This window comes from Oncorhynchus mykiss, chromosome 21 (assembly GCF_013265735.2).
Source record: "Oncorhynchus mykiss isolate Arlee chromosome 21, USDA_OmykA_1.1, whole genome shotgun sequence".
In the NCBI taxonomy this organism is placed as follows: domain Eukaryota; kingdom Metazoa; phylum Chordata; class Actinopteri; order Salmoniformes; family Salmonidae; genus Oncorhynchus; species Oncorhynchus mykiss.
Window position 1 is genome coordinate 42,063,425 of NC_048585.1, and position 11,111 is coordinate 42,074,535.

General features: G+C 42.2%; 1 protein-coding gene across 2 annotated transcripts; it reads right to left on the reverse strand.

The window, feature by feature from the left end:
• Positions 1-2,588: 2,588 nt before the first annotated feature.
• LOC110500938 (homeobox protein SIX6-like) lies at positions 2,589-7,278 on the reverse strand. Of its 2 annotated transcripts, none has more exons than XM_021578443.2 (3): positions 6,366-7,278; positions 3,495-3,658; positions 2,589-3,225 (listed from the first exon to the last, which is right to left on the reverse strand). In XM_021578443.2, exons 1-3 carry the CDS (start codon positions 6,771-6,773, stop codon positions 3,012-3,014), a joined length of 786 nt encoding a protein of 261 aa, XP_021434118.1. In that variant the 5' UTR covers positions 6,774-7,278; the 3' UTR covers positions 2,589-3,011. The 2 variants fall into 2 exon arrangements, with proteins under 2 accessions (XP_021434118.1, XP_021434117.1); XM_021578442.2 differs by having other exon boundaries at positions 6,351-7,277.
• Positions 7,279-11,111: the final 3,833 nt, after the last annotated feature.

The window sequence follows — 11,111 nt, forward strand, 5'->3', positions numbered from 1 at the left end:
ACACATTTTTACAAAACACTTATTTTCCAATGAATACATCGCACAACAATGTATTGTTTAGTGATGTTAATGTGGGTATATCTATATAAAGATACAACAGTCATATATATGAACCAGGTCGTTATTCTGTCCTCAAAGGTTTATAGGCACATCAAGGAGTTGTGCTTCACGTTCACCCTTAGGCTACTTATCAATCTTGCTTTTAGATTTCGTAGTTTCATTTCGTTCCTATCCCATTCACTCACTTACTGTTTTGCTCTGAAAGGCAACGCATGTATGAAGTACATCTCTAGAGAGCACTGAATAATGCCTCATACAACAGTCTAAAGAATATACCAGGTTAGAATAATATTATAATGGAGATGTTTTGGACACATCATCCAAAGCAGCATAGTTATACAGTTGTTACATTGTCATAATAGAAGAAGAATGTTAAACTATCTAATCTAAATGCAAATGTGTGGTGATGACGTGGGATGTCTTTTCCATACATAACAACATTGTCTGGAGCCTAAGTCTATTTGTTGTTCTGTTAGCTTTCGGGAACAGTAATGGTTTAGAGCGGTGGCTAAATGGAAGTGAATCACAATTACAAGAGTTCCGTGTGGCTGTGATGCCCACAGAACTATGATACCCACGGAATGAAAGTCGACTGAGAATCTGTAGTTCCTTTTTAAGGCAGTGACGTCATAAGCAGTTCTGAGTTGACAGACGCCTGCTCATGTTAGAAACCAACAGCCTACCGAAGGCATTGTTCATTGTAAGGGGCAAACTAAGAAACGGGATTAAAGCTAGTACTCAATGATAGACTACTAAAAAAATAGACTCCCTATGAGTTGAAACCGGTCAAAACATATGATATTATAATTCAGGTTCAGTATTTACTCTAACTCTAAGACTGTGACGATGTATATTATTTCTATAAATAATCTGCCTGAGAATAGTTATTGCTGTTATAGAATATGTTCTTGCTCCTGACTGACTGACTACCCACGTTCCAGCCCAAATCTACAGGACAGAGAATTGTAGTTGGTAATTCTTTGTACAAGTCAGCAGCACAGTCATAAAGTACTACAGTGGCTTGCGAAAGTATTCACCCCCCTTGGCATTTTTCCTATTTTGTTGCCTTACAACCTGGAATTAAAATTGATTTGGGGGGGGGGGGGGGTGTATCATTTCATTTACACCACTTTGAAGATGCAAAATATTTTTCATTGTGAAACAGACAAGAAATAAGACAAAAAAATTGAAAACTTCCGCGTGCACAACTATCCCCCCACACAAAAAAAAAACAATACTTTGTAGAGGCACCTTTTGCAGCAATTACTGCTGCAAGTCTCTTGGGGTATGTCTCTATAAGCTTGGCACATCTAACCACTGGGATTTTTGCCCATTGTTCAAGGCAAAACTGCTCCAGCTCCTTCAAGTTGGATGGGATCCGCTGGTGTACAGCAATCTTTAAGTCATATGACAGATTCTCAATTGGATTGAGGTCTGGGCTTTGACTTGGCCATTCCAATACATTTAAATGTTTCCCCTTCAACCACTAGAGTGTTGCTTCAGCAGTATGCTTAGGGTCCTTGTCCTGCTGGAAGGTGAACCTCCATCCCAGTCTCAAATCTATGGAAGACCGAAACAGGTTTCCCTCAAGAATTTCCCTGTATTTAGCGCCATTCTTATATTCTGACCAGTTTCCCAATCCATGCCGATGAACAACTCCCCCACAGCATGATGCTGCCACTACCATGCTTCACTGTGGGGGTGGTGTTCTCTGGGCGATGAGAGGTGTTGGGTCTGCCCCAGACATAGCGTTTTCCTTGATGGCCAAAAAGCTCAATTTTAGTCTCATCTGACCAGAGTACCTTCTTCCATATGTTTGGGGAGTCTGGGGGTTTGCTTATTTTCTTCTTTAAGCAATTGCTTTTTTCTGACCACTCTTCCGTAAAGCCCAGCTCTGTGGAGTATACGGCTTAAAGTTGTACTATGGACAGATACTCCAATTTCCACGGTGGAGCTTTGCATATCTTTGGTCTCTTTGTTGCCTCTCTGATTAATGCCCTCCTTGCCTTGTCCGTGAGTTTTGTTGGGCGGCCTCTCTTGGCAGGTTGTTGTGGTGCCAAATTCTTTCAGTTTTTTAATAATGGATTAGTGGTGCCAGATTCTTTCCGTTTTTTAACAATGGATTTAATGGTGCTCAGTGGGATGTTCAAAGTTTTGTATATTTTTTATAACCCAACCCTGATCTGTACTTCTCCACAACGTTGTCCCTGACCTGTTTGGAGAGCTCCTTGGTCTTCATGGTGCCGCTTGCTTGGTGGTGCCCCTTGCTTAGTGGTGTTGCAGACTCTGGGGCCTTTCAGAACAGGTGTATATATACACTGAGATAATGTGACAGATCATGTGACACTTAGATTGCACACAGGTAGACTTTATTTAACTAATTATGTGACTTCTGAGGGTAATTGGTTGCACAAGATCTTATTTAGGGGTTTCATAGCAAAGGGGGTGAATACATATGCACGCACCACTTGTCAATGTTTTAGAATTCTTTGAAACAAGTAATTTTTTTCATTTCACTTCACCAATTTGGACTATTTTGTGTATGTCCATTACAAGAAATCCAAATAAAAATCCATTTAAATTACAGGTTGTAATGCAACAAAATAGGAAAAACGCCAAGGGGAGTGAATACTTTTGCAAGGCACTGTAAATAACCGTGTACCTCACAGTCGTGTGCGATGGTGCATTTTAAGTGCATGTGTTTGTGAATGGTCCAATCCCCAACCCCCCACCCCTCCCCATTCTTCCACTAGCAAACACATCAAGTGTCCATATCGAGTCTTTTGTCAATGTGTTCAATCCCAACTCACAGACAGATAGTACTTCTACAGTGTCTATATTGTCTCTATATCTGTGGGGCCGGGGCTTCCTGGCTGAGAACCAATAATAGCATCTCCCTTGAGGACTCAACCAATTAGAGCCTCTCTCCAGCTGCACTCAATGACCCGACCTCAGGATTCAAACTCGCTGTCGCTGCTGACGGAGATGTCGGGGGTGGAGGCTCCAGTGCCCCGAGGGTCGGTGCCAGTGCTGCAGTCGCTGGCCTCGGGGCTGCCCGGGTGACAGGGGGAGGCAGTCAGCAGGCGGGGGTGGTGGGAGTGGCGCTCCTGGACAGAACCCTCAGGGGAGCATCCCGAAGGCAAGTGGGTGGGGTCCTGTTGCAGTCTGGGAACAGGGAGAAGGAGATTGTGAAGTTAGTTTTAGAGACACATGGTTGGTTGAAGTGTTACCTAAGTGGTACACTCTGTGACTAATCGTAGTGCTTTTGTCTTGAGGTAAAACAATAATCAATTGGCTCACACTCAAAAAGCAGTCTTTTGATAAATTGCTTAATTTTTCAGTTTAGAATTTAGAACATCTTCAACAAGACACAGAAAGTCAAAGGTTCCAGCTGAGTAACCTTCTCTCTTGCCTTGACTTGAGTCTTGACGTACCTGTTTTTTGCCGACGCGGCCCTGTCTCTCTGGCGTCGGTTCTTGAACCAGTTGCCGACCTGTGTAGGCGTGAGTCCCGTAGCCTGGGCCAGGTGCCGTTTCCTGGACGGGTTTGGGTAGGGGTCCTGGAGGTACCACTCCCTGAGCAGGCTACGAGTTCTCTCCTTGGAGACATAAAGGACACAACAATGGTCAGTTCCCTGCTTCATGTAACCAACAGTGTTCATAATAATCTATATCTTTCACAATCAGATATGACATATGCAGCATATGGGTGTGATATCTTTCATTAGGCTACTCCATTGATATTGTTAAGAGAAGATTTCCTGCAGGAGACCTAAGCCATGCTGAAAATAATCGTATTAAATTGGATTTAAGGGATAATATTTATAATCTACATTATCAACATAAATATGTTATACTGTATATTGGCTCAGGATAAAAGGGCTTAGTACTGGAGAGAGGGCTAGATGCCTTACGATTAGTAGAGGTTTATACTTTGTGCGGCAGCAAGATGATTTGCCTGCAGTATCTGACTCTACCACAAGAGGGGGATGTTAACGGGAGAGTTGGGACATTACCTAAACTCCACTGACCTACTGTACGATCTATAGCAAAAGTCAGTGCTCAGCCTTAGACCCTTCACCTAATGGTCTTGCACAGACTTTACCCATTCAATATTGTCAACAACATCCTGGGCCAGAGAGTGATGTTGTTTCTGTGGAAATGTGACCTGCTCAACGCGTGTATCTGCCCAGCGTTAAGTCTAGGACTACTCAGTCCGTCACAATCTTTTTTTTGTGCTGTGTGTAGCTACTGTATCTTCTAAAATGACCTATTCCTTGCCCTGATGCAAGTGATTTCATATGCATTTAGTAGTGATTTTGTTGGTTGAAGTGCATTTCGAAGCAACCAAAATCCTGCAATGGTTAACAGGAATAGGGATGCCTTATGCCTGTGTTTTGTTGTTTTCTAAAGATAACTGATGATGTCTATACTGATATCCAAAAGGTTAAAACACTGTTAAGCCCAACATTTCCCCCTAGACCTAATGATTGTCAGCTTGGTTCCACAGACCTTTGCGTTGGAGTGATGTTGACTGCGACAGTAACCTGGGCGTGATCCAAAACGGAATATCTCTGTTTCACTTCAATAGTGAAAGGTTCCGGTATTCAGTGGAATCGGCTCCTAAGCAAATATCAAAGACACTGGCCATCCAGCACCAAGGAGAGTGGTGCTTATTTTTTTTAAAGTTTGTTTCATGTTGCATTATCGTTGCCCCATCCTCTGTTATTTGTGTAACCAAGTGTAGCCTAGTAGCTAGGTCTACTGTGTAGCGTAACCTACGATGTTTATGTCTGTTCTTTTTCTGAACCACTCCAAAAATAAGTTCCTTTGCAGGAAAATAAAGTTATTATATTCTATCCCAGGCTAGGTGATTGCTCACTGCTGTTTAGTTGGTGGAAACTCCAGAGTAAAAGGGAGCTTGGCTTATACCGCCACGGGGGGTCTCTGACACGCAAGGTTTATACTGTAGCAACCTGACTCCCTCTGTGACTGCATCCCAAATGGCACCCTATTCCCAATGTAGTCACTACTTTTGACCAGCGCCCATGGAGCTTGGGTCAAAAGTAGTGCACTATATAGGGAATAGAGTGCCAGTTGGGACACAAACACATGCACTATAGCCTACAGCCTATAGCAGCACAGTCCCCATTCAACATGCTCTTATGGAGCTCTTTAACCACAGGATTACTGCAGGTTGAAGTAGCCTGAAATCTAGACCTAGTTTGTGCTAACACTTCCCCTCCTTGTACTCTGTGTCATATGAGGAATGGATTGGTTGTCACAAAAAGATTGTTACCCAGGCTAAGGTTGAAGAGCAGAAGCATCTCTTCTCACCTATGTCATTTACATGCTGAGATGTAGATTTTTTTTAAATGAAAATACTTTAAAAAACAAATATATATTTTGTGTGGCCTATTGAGTCTTGATTTGGCTGACATTGCTTGTTCCTTGGCTATAACACTTATGTGCTTGTTTTTATGTTTTGTGAATCCACACAAAGACACTAATGCATATTGCCAGTGGTTCAGCAGAGAGACTGTAGATAATCATGTATTGGTCTGTCCCTCAGTAAAGGAAGTGACATGTGCAGCCACATTACTACAGATAAGATATGTCCTGTTTGAAACTTTGCCATCGAACTTTGCCATCAAACTCAAAGCAGTGAATGGTAGAAAGTGAAACGCCATAACATGACATATTAGAACATCATTTAACAGGATCTCTGTGGGAAACACCATTGCATTAATTTGTTTCTCTATAGAAATAACCTACAGCCTCTTATGTGAAAATCTTTTACTATGTCTAACCTAACCTTGCAGGAGGGAATTGACCTCCTATTATCTATAGTCTGAGTTAACAGAGATCAGGACTGGAGAAAAAGAGAGAACCCTTGTCAGTGACTCAGTATCATTAGCTTGATATGCCAAGGTGCCATAATGAGACCATCTGAAGTTATTTCAGATTTGTTGTTTTATTTAATTAACCTTTATTTAACTAGGCAAGTTAGTTAAGAACAAATTCTTATTTACAATGATGGCCAAGGAACAGTGGGTTAACTGCCTTGTTCAGGGCAGAATAACAGATGTTTCAGTATAAGAATTTAAAAATGTTTTACAAATGTACAATTAACAGTGAGTCAGCCCAGTAGGCTATATACATTATTGGTTACAGTCAGATATTAGTTACGGGTTTCGTTCATTTCTAATTTATAGCCAGTTAGTGTATATAGGCATGTATGCATGATGAAGGTGCGTAACTATAGGTATGGTGCGAAAGAATAATACTTACAGCTTGGTGTCTCACCTTAAAGCAGTGCGTCTTCTGCTCGCCATCCCAGATGGTGCGAGGCAGTGGGAACTTCTTCCGGATACGGTACTTCTCCACCGGTCCCAGGGGACGGCCCCGGAGCCGCTCTGCCTCGCGGTAATGCGCGTCCAGCCACAGATCTTGGAGTTTGGCGTGAGACTCGCGTGTAAAGCGGTGGCTCTGGAGGATCTGGTAAAGCGCCTCGAAGTTTCCTCCGTGGAAGGCGACCAGCGCCCGGGCGCGCATCACTGACTCGTGGCGGTTGAGAGCCTCCCCGGCGGAGCCAGGGACAGCATCAGGCAGGGACCATAAGAACCGACCCAGGCGCTCGATGTCGCCGGTCTCTTCGAGGTTCTCGCACACCCGAGCCACTTGTTCCGGGGTGAACATAGGCAAAGGGAACATCTTTCCCTTTTTCGTTCTTCTCAGACTTTGTCAACAAATAAAATAGTCTATATTATCATTTATCTAAAAAAAAAAAAATGTTGGTTCAGCTAAATGGACATGGCCAATGGTCATATCATTCCAATTGTCTGGTGCGTGAAGTGTCCTTTTACGCACCACGTCCCAGTGAGCCTCCCAGTGATGCGGAAGTTTAGTTGAATCAAATATAGTTTTGTAGTAAAAATAAATCTGATTGGCAGCGAGTTCCTTATGTAAGTTGTTTCTCCTGTCTTTTCCCGGTATTGGCAAGCTATGCTATATGTGACAACAGTCGCGTCGGAGCCAGGCACTTCCTGGAGTTCTGTCGGTTCTAGTAGGCTAAAGAAAGAACGCCAGGAGTCGACCTGTATTTATAGATAGAAACAATTAGCATCTTTGTAGATGTTTTGAGAGGGATTATGCGCCTCGCAGTCATTAGCCACTTAGCGGGGGGTAATGTGTATAGAGGTGACAGCCTCATCAGATTGTTTGTTTTAGCCGAGGGATACATTGACTGTCAGGATGATTGGGAAGCTAACAACAAGGATATTTAATTGGTCTGATCTGCATGATTGGCCGGCCGGGGGAAATCCAATACAGGCCAAAGGACAGGGAGGAGGATGTGGAGAAGAGAAGAGAGGAGGAAAATGTGTGTAATCAAGCGTTTTTTTTTTACCCATTAGGCCTGGTTGGTATTTACTAGAAAGTTAATTCACCTAAATAGAATGAAGTGATACATAATCAATAACTTTTCTATAACCAATCACTTGATAATTGGAATAGTAGAATAGTGACATATTATTGTTGTGTTTATAATAATGTGATAAAATGTTTGGTTTAAAAACATCTATATTTGACTCGTACGCATAGTTTTAGTTTACAGTTTGTCAACAAATGATTATAGGCCTTCGGTCAATTGTGCATATATATTTTAGATAGGCCTAACCCAAACTGAAGTAATTATATTCGGATATGTTTTTTTGTTTGTTGTTGTTTTTCATCCTGGTGAATGGATGCACCCTGGCTCATAACATGTATGGGTTATAGATGACAGACCGCTTCACAGCTATAGTGTATGCTCTGATTTGAATGCGGTTTGAATCTGAGCGCCAGAGCTACCGCGCTAGGGCCTTGGCAATCTGTATCTGTATCACCTACGCGGCGGCCGCTTCCATTTGCCCACGGCGAAATCTCCCGAGATGCATGTTTGGCAAAGCTGCTAAGCATCCTCTCAACGCTCCCGGCAAAAGTAATCGCCTTTTAATTAAAGTGGACACTCATACAGTAGACCTATCCTCCTCCACCCCGGTCCGTCCCCGGGTCAGGATAGTTTTTTTTAAAAACGTCTCTGGAGGCAGGGTGATGGACGGCAGTGTTACTCGGGGACACTGTATTATATGATCCTGCTTCATGGGTTCAATCCCTTTCTGATTTTATTAATCCGTCTTTAGGGGACACATTGTTTATTAATCCGGTTTAGAATAAGCATCTGTCCACGATTGCGGTACAACAAGCACACATAATAAACTATATTATATGAGTATAGGCTATAGGGAATTGATATACGCTCTGGGTCTTTAGGCACATTGCATATTATTTTTTAATGATTCATAATTGTATTTATTAGGCTACTGTTTTGTTTAGGGGTCAGTTCAGGAAAATCCTATTTGATTTTTTAAAATTTTTTTATTATTCTGGAATTGGAATTTCATTTAGTCTCCAGAATTGATGGAATTGAAATGGAATTGACAGTAACCCTGGACAGTTTACATCCATAGTCTCTAGACTACAGAACCACATCAATGCCGTGCCAATCCAGCAGACCATGCTTATGAATTTTGTGTGCATATAGGTTTTAAAATAGAAGTTGTGGTCATGTAAAGAAAGGGTCATGGTTTAGAAACAGGTCAAGTGGTTTAGTCTTGTCCAACAATCTTTCTACAAAACACAAATATGTGTTTACCAGACAATACAGGCTAAGCTGGAGACCTTCGAGGTCATGATTGATTATATCATTTAGACAACAGACAATTAATTCTGACTTTATGTAGAATTGAACTGTAATAGCTGAATAAATACTTTATTTTATTGGGAGATTTTCTTTCTTTAGTTTTCTTATTTTGTTTTATAACCTAAACTTCTGAAAATTACTAGCATAATTTAATTGACTACAGACACACTACATGTCCAAAAGTAGGTGGACACCTCCTCGTCTAACATCTCATTCCAAAATCATGGGCATTAATATGGAGGTGGTCCCCCTTTTGCTGCTATAACAGCCTCCATTCTTCTAGGAAGGCTTTCGAGTAGATTTTGGAACATTGCTGCAGGGACTTGCTTCCATGCAGCCACAAGAGCATAAGTGAGGTCGGGCACTGATGTTGGGCAATTAGGCCTGGCTTGCAGTCGGTGTTCCAATTCATCACAAAGGTGTTAGATGAGGTTGAGGTCAGGGCTTTGTGCAGGCAAGTCAAGTTCTTCCACATCGATCTTGACAAACCATTTCTGTATGGACTTCACTTTGTGCATGGTGGCATTGTCATGCTGAAACAGGAAAGGCCCTTCCCCAAACTGTTGTCACAAAGTTGGAAGCACAGAATCGTCTAGAATGTTATTGTATGCTGTAGCATTAAGATGTACCTTCACTGGAACTAAGGAGCAAGCCTGAACTATGAAAAATAGCCCCAGACCATTATTTTTCCTCCACCAAACTTTACAGTTGGCACTATGCAGTCGGGCAGGTAGCGTTCTCCTGGCATTCGCCAAACCCAGATTCGTCCATCGGACTGCCAGATGGTGAAGCATGATTCATCACTCCAGAAATGCGTTTCCACTGCTCCAGAGTCCAATGGCGGCAAGCTTTACACCACCCCAGCCGACGCTTGGCATTGCCCATGGTGATCTAAGGCTTGTGTGCGGCTTCTCGAGCATGGAAACCTGTTTCATGAAGCTCCCAACGAACAGTCATTGTTCTGACGTTCTAAACTGCCTCTGGAAGCAACTCGGTAGTGAGTGTTACAACTGAGGACAGACTATTTTTAGCACTATGCACTTTAGCACCGCTTCAGCACTCACGGGTCCCGTTCTATGGGCTTGTGTGCCCTACCACTTCGCAGCTGAGCCGTTGTTGCATCCTATGATGGTGTCACGTTGAAAGTCACTGAGCTCTTCAGTAAGGCCATTCTACTGCCAATGTTTGTCTATGGAGATTGCATGGCTGTGTACTCTATTTGAATCACCTGTCAGCAACGGGTGTGGCTGAAATAGCCGAATCCACTAAGTTGAAGGGCCGTCCACATACTTTTGGCCATGTAGTGTAAGATGTAATGTTCTAAGCCAGATGTAAATGACCAAATACACTCAAAACCAAGACATATATAAACAAAGCTAGATTTAATTTGTAATAATGTAGGCGAGGGTCTGGAAGCAAGTTCAGGGAGTGATTGTTTTAATAAATAAATGATAAACTATCAAAATAGAGAAAGTGGCACACTCCATGTATAATCTCCCAGCAATTGAATGGGTATTTACCAACGTTTCGGCATCACTGTGCCTTCCTCAGGGATAAATAAATGAAACATAATACAAACTACGAACTACTCACAGACAAGAAACAGAAACAATGACGCCTGGGGAAGGAACCAAGGGGAGTGACAGATATAGGGAAGATAATCAAGGAGGTGATGGAGTCCAGGTTAGTGTCATGAGGCACAGGTGCGCGAAGACGATGGTGACAGGTGTGCGGGATAATCAGCAGTCTGATGACCAAGAGGCCGGGGAGGAAGTATACATGACAATATTATTATTTATTTAAACAACTGTATACCTTCTGTGCAGAATACATGTTCAATGGATACATTTCTTTGTCACAAAAAGGCAAATGGAAACTAAAGTAGCTTGTGAAAGTAACAATATAAGCCTAGGCAAGATCATTTTAAACAAAATTCTGCCAAGTTCACGAGGCCCCCGATGATGTGATGCTCTTGGTAATGGCCTGAGTTGCCTAATGGTGAGTCCGCCAGTGTGTACAGGAACATTGATATTTGAAATGTTTATACATTATATCCTTGTAAAAATATTCATTTTAACTTCAATATTATTATATATTTTTTAATTACTCTACTAACACAATTGTAATGCTCGTCATGGGTGGAAGAAGAGGAGGACCAATGCGCAGCGTGGTAAGTGTTCCTATTCTTTAATGAAACAACTGAACACTGGGAAGAAAGAAAAAAACGACAAACGAACAGTCCTGTACGGTGAAGAAAAACACAGAACAAAATAATCACCCACAACTCAAGGGTGAAAACAGGCTGCCTA

Coding starts and splice junctions, on each gene's coding strand:
- LOC110500938 (XM_021578442.2), bottom strand. CDS start 6,773: ATGTTCCCTTTGCCTATGTTCACCCCGGAACAAGTGGCTCGGGTGTGC. Junction 3,659..6,350: donor TTAAGGTGAGACACCAAGCT/GTAAGTATTATT, acceptor TATGTCTCCAAG/GAGAGAACTCGTAGCCTGCT. Junction 3,226..3,494: donor GCCGCGTCGGCAAAAAACAG/GTACGTCAAGAC, acceptor CCCTGTTCCCAG/ACTGCAACAGGACCCCACCC.